The sequence below is a fragment of the Spermophilus citellus genome (assembly GCF_964194105.1).
Source record: "Spermophilus citellus genome assembly, chromosome: 17".
In the NCBI taxonomy this organism is placed as follows: Eukaryota; Metazoa; Chordata; class Mammalia; order Rodentia; family Sciuridae; genus Spermophilus; species Spermophilus citellus.
Genome location: NC_138199.1, coordinates 36,028,678 through 36,033,301, shown reverse-complemented (window position 1 = coordinate 36,033,301; position 4,624 = coordinate 36,028,678). Strand labels below are relative to the sequence as shown.

The 4,624-nt window shown below is 46.5% G+C and overlaps 1 protein-coding gene across 1 annotated transcript; it reads right to left on the bottom strand.

The window, feature by feature from the left end:
- Positions 1–2,312: 2,312 nt before the first annotated feature.
- LOC308636502 (C-C motif chemokine 2-like) lies at positions 2,313–4,154 on the bottom strand. The gene is made up of 3 exons (XM_081272011.1): positions 4,006–4,154; positions 3,167–3,284; positions 2,313–2,815 (listed from the first exon to the last, which is right to left on the bottom strand). Exons 1-3 carry the CDS (start codon positions 4,079–4,081, stop codon positions 2,599–2,601), a joined length of 411 nt encoding a protein of 136 aa, XP_081128137.1. The 5' UTR covers positions 4,082–4,154; the 3' UTR covers positions 2,313–2,598.
- Between the last annotated feature and the right edge of the window lie 470 nt (positions 4,155–4,624).

Genomic DNA, 4,624 nt, shown 5'->3' with positions numbered 1-4,624 from the left:
TTAGAACCTGGAAAAAGGTGCTACGTTAACCAGCGCTTAAAAATGTGAACACAGCTTTGAAAGTGGGCAGTGGACGTAGGCTGGAAGAATTCTCAGCATGACAGAAAAGGCCTAAATTTCTGGGAATGGACATTGGCAGCAGCCAGAGCTGAATGCATTCCTTCCTAAAGGGGCCGTGATTGCCAATGCTTTGTGCTTGGTTTCATCATGCAAGGAGAGAGGAAGTCCATGTTTGGCTAGGGGGGGAAAAAGGATTCGAGAGTTTCTGAAAATGAATACACATGACTTGCAAAAACAATGTAGCCACGTGAGCGGATTATCTTGGGAGTTTAACCTGTGAATCCCTCTTCCCTTTACCTCCTAGACTCTTGGCCTCAGAGGACCTGGTCCTCTGTAAGCTAGGTGGTAAGGTCTCACTTGTTTGTATTCCATGCCCTCTTTGGCCTCTTAGCATCCCTGCGATTTGAGATTTCATTTCTGATGGGCAAGACTGTGGACAGGAGGGATGGAAGAGAGGCAGGGAGGGCTGCTGGATTTGGAATGACGGTTAATGAATTTCATAGTTGCCAATATATTGCCTGCTGACTGATGGATGTATCAAGGCACTTAAGGCCATGAAGGAATCCCTCAGCCTCAATCCGGGACCCTGGTTTGGTTCAGGGACGTAGAAATACAATCCCTTTCTTCCTCTCCAGCTTCAGCTGAGAAAAATGGAAGTTTTTTTTTTTTTTTTTTCCCAAGAGATATGTTTCCAAATATAAAAGAGAACCTAGGAACCCACGAGTTTCTGTTTGTAACACATTTTCATCCTGATTTTGTTGACAGAGACTTAGAATACCCAACTACTCCTAAGTGACAACGAGCCAATATCTATCCTGGAATTGGAATCTGAGAATCCTTTCCCGCCAGAGTTCTCCCCAGAACATGATGCTACCAAAGGCACACTACCTGGTTGAGAAGGTAATACCATGCGGTTTTTTCACTGGAGTAAGAGGCTTGCTTTCCCTAGTGAGAGATGTCTGTGTGCCCAAGTGGGTCAGATACCCTAGAGTGAGTCAAATGCTATTCCAGGGAATACAGGTAGATATTTAGGAGGAGAAGATTCATCCATTCAAATGGATGTTCCCAGGCTCCTGGGGTTGGGATGGGGATGGTGATGGACAGAAGTGCATTCTGGTTTCAGGGAGGCTGCTCCCTTAAAATGGGGGTTGCAGAGGAGGCCTCCCCAGCCAGCATCCCAGGTCCTTCTCCTCCATCTAAACCCTGAGCATTTCACCCCACCTCACTCACTCTCCTCCAGGCTGACGGACAGCCTCCACATTCAGGCTCTCTCCTGCTGGACCACACTGTAGCCTCTCACTTCTCCCTACGTCTTCATGTCGGCATGAAGTCTATATGTTCCATTTTCTGAAACTCACCTCTGAACTTCTGAACATGGCACATTCCTCCTCACTGGAATGAATATTTTCAACTTTCCCTTCTGAACCATAAAGTTGGGCAGTCCCCACCTGAATATTCGAAACCTTTCATTCAACCTTCTTTTCTAAACTTTGTAGCACTTCATCTAGGCATGGACCCCCACTGCCATCTGATTGCTTTTCTCCCTCTTTGATGTACAGGTCATCAATGTCTCTACCTCCTGCTATTTTCTCTGACTCATCTTTTTATTTTTCTTAATGATCCTAAAGTTTTTTTTTTTTAGAGGAGTGGGGGTGGTGCAGAGGATTGAACCCAGGACCTTGTGCATTCAAGGCAAGCAGTCTACCAACTGAGCTATATCCCAGCCCCCCTATAAGTTTTCCAGAAAAAAATAAAAACAGTAACTAATTATCAAGAATAAGTTCGTCTTCTCCTTTCTGGGGAAACTTAATCTAATCAGCTTATTGATAGCCATCCCCCAGTGCCTACACTGTCTGAACGATTCCAGGTAATGGTGGGTAGTACAGATGGGAGTCACATAGCACAGTTAAGGGCGGTTGGAATATATTATAAGAAGGGCTTGGGCAAGGGCAGGGGACGTGAGAAAAGTAATGAGATTGGGGATTTGCTAAGCAGGTAAGTTACTAGGGTCACTGATGTTGAGGATTAGAGCAATGATACTGGAGTACCTGATTGGGCCTTGTTTTAAAGATTTGACTATAGACACTCAGATGGGACCACCCAGTGGAAAAGGCCAGGGCTGAACCACATCCCCACTCCTTCAAAACATCAGCTCTACCTCTAGAACCAAGCCCCACCTTACCACCAAATGCATATGCTCAGCTTTGTGATTTCCCTCAAGAAAATACCAAAAGCCAGGTTTTGTACAAAAATATACATTTTTATTCCATAGTTATATAATAATAATTTCCATAATAATATCTTTAACACTGCCTTGGGATTTCAAACATCATGTTCTTGCATTCATGATCTTTGCCAGGACCTTCACAAACATACCAGGTGAGGAATTGGGGTTCACAAAAGGAAAAACCACATGTCCAAGTTTCAGAATCTAAAGAAATACCGTTATTCACAGAAAATAAAATTAAAACATCAATAACTTAAATATTTAAGATTAACATTACTTAAGGCTTCGTGTTTCATCCCAATAAACAAAGTTCATATACTAGTGTTAGGGTCTGTGGAGGGAGAGCTAGTGGCAGATAGGTTAGCTACAGGTTCTGGGGTGGTGAAGTTAGCGTTCACAGGTGCTGCAGTGCCTAGACTAGTCGGGTTCTGGTTCTGTTCAGTTTTCTGGTCCATTTTGGCAACGTAGTCCTCAACCCACTTCTGCAGGGGGTCAGCACAGATCTCTTTGTTCAGTACGGTGGTGAAGCTGTGGAGAGAGAGGACCCGGTTAGATGGAGTGGCTCTGCTGTTTCAGCCATTCTGCATCGAGGGGCTGCCAAGGTGGCCAGGGGAGGAAGGCAGGTGGTCGGAACAACTCCGGAGAAAGCCACTCCTCTGGATTTCCCAGGGAAAGCCGTGGGACCTCAGGCTAATGAAACAGGGATGGTCTGAGTGAGCGCTCTCACAATAGAGAGTGATGTTAGGGGCCACTGTTTCCCTCCTTCCTATTGGGAACCACTGGACATTGGATCAGAGAGTGTAACTCTCCAAGTTCATGAGGATGACCCTTTGCTCCCTGAGAAAGAGCTCTGGACCAGAGAAGATACGCTCAACTTACATCACAGCTTCTTTGGGACACTTGCTGCTGGTGACTCTCCTATAGCTCATCAGCCTTTTCATGGGGATCTTCCTGCTGGTGAGTGTATAGCAGCAGGTGACTGGGGAATTAACTGCATCTGAAAAATAAACCACACGGAAAAGGCATTTTTTAGGATGGGTTAGGTACTTCTGACCTTAGAGCAGAAAAGAGTTATGAGGAGAAGGAAAGGGGATGGCAGGAGAAGCGGAAACCACTAAATCCCAATACTTCTGCCTATATGTCAGAGCTGGAATATGATCTTTGACATGTTGACTCGGTTTCCTATGCTGCAAAATGGGTATGCAATACTGGTAATGGAGAGAAGAAAGGGAAGCTAATGTAATGGTCTAGTAATTCAAATTATCAGGACCAAAAAAAAATAATAATAATTGAAGGCCTTAGCAATGAGCTTGGTGAGCTCCAAAAATCTATGTCTGCCAATGAGCTTCCCTGATATCCACTACCTCTGCAGAGCCTCTGTCTGTGGAAGTTGGGATGGATGAAGCACAGACCAGGTGGGGAAATATCCACTTTGATCACCCGGGACTACTGACAGCCGCTGGGCAGTAACTTCCCAGGGGCATGTTTCCAGAGCTCGAGTCCTGGAAGGAGCTGGAGTTGGTCCAGAGCTGGGATTCTAGCCCAGGCTCTGCCCAGGAGCAGCTGTGTGATTGGGCTCACTCCTGACCTTCTTTGAGTTGCCTGATCTTAGAAAAGCAGCTGCTAAGGTGAGGCAAGGGGGTACCCCTTGGGATGTGCTCGGCATGATGACCCAGAGATGGGGTGATATGTTTCAGGGTGGAGGGGCAGGGTCTTACCTGGCTGAGCAAGCACATGGGTGCTGAAGGCGGCTACTGTGAGCATCAGGCACAGAAGAGCTGCGGAGACCTTCATGGTGAGGATGAGAGAGAGAGAGCGAGCGAGCTTCAGCCTGGGAGTTGGAGGTTTCTGAGTTGTTCTCAGCTCTCTGCTCTTTGGATGGCTCTGTCTCTGCCTTTTATGGAGAGTCAAGAGGGTGGAGCCAGCCAGGAGGCTTGGCCCAGGGCAGCTTATTCTCAATGAATGATGCAGTGGAATCTTGAATCTGCTGAGCAAGAACAATACCCTGGGAGATTTCCAGGAAGTGGAAGAGGGACACTTGTGGGTTAGAACTTGGCACTTTTTCCATCTGCTGAGACCAAAGGAAGCGAGGACAGGAGGGGCAGCGGACAGTAAAGGGGACAAACCACAGACATGAACCAAGTGGGTTATTCTTAACGATTCTGCTTCCTCTGAAGAAAAAGGAAGAAAGTAGGGAAACGGAGATGACCAGGGAGATGAGAAGCCTGTCCCTTCTTAGCCCCGGCCTACCTTCAGGCCACAGTCCAAGAGGTCTTGGAGCCAGGAAATTGCCCAAAATCCAACATTGCTAATAAATAAATTCATTTGCTTTTTAAA

What these genes read in the sequence shown, in the direction of transcription:
- LOC308636502 (XM_081272011.1), bottom strand. Translation starts at nt 4,081, where the DNA reads ATGAAGGTCTCCGCAGCTCTTCTGTGCCTGATGCTCACAGTAGCCGCC. An exon ending in CCATGTGCTTGCTCAGCCAG is followed by an intron (nt 3,285 to 4,005) that starts GTAAGACCCTGC and finishes TTTATTTTTCAG; the next exon opens with ATGCAGTTAATTCCCCAGTC. An exon ending in TGTCCCAAAGAAGCTGTGAT is followed by an intron (nt 2,816 to 3,166) that starts GTAAGTTGAGCG and finishes CTCTCTCCACAG; the next exon opens with CTTCACCACCGTACTGAACA.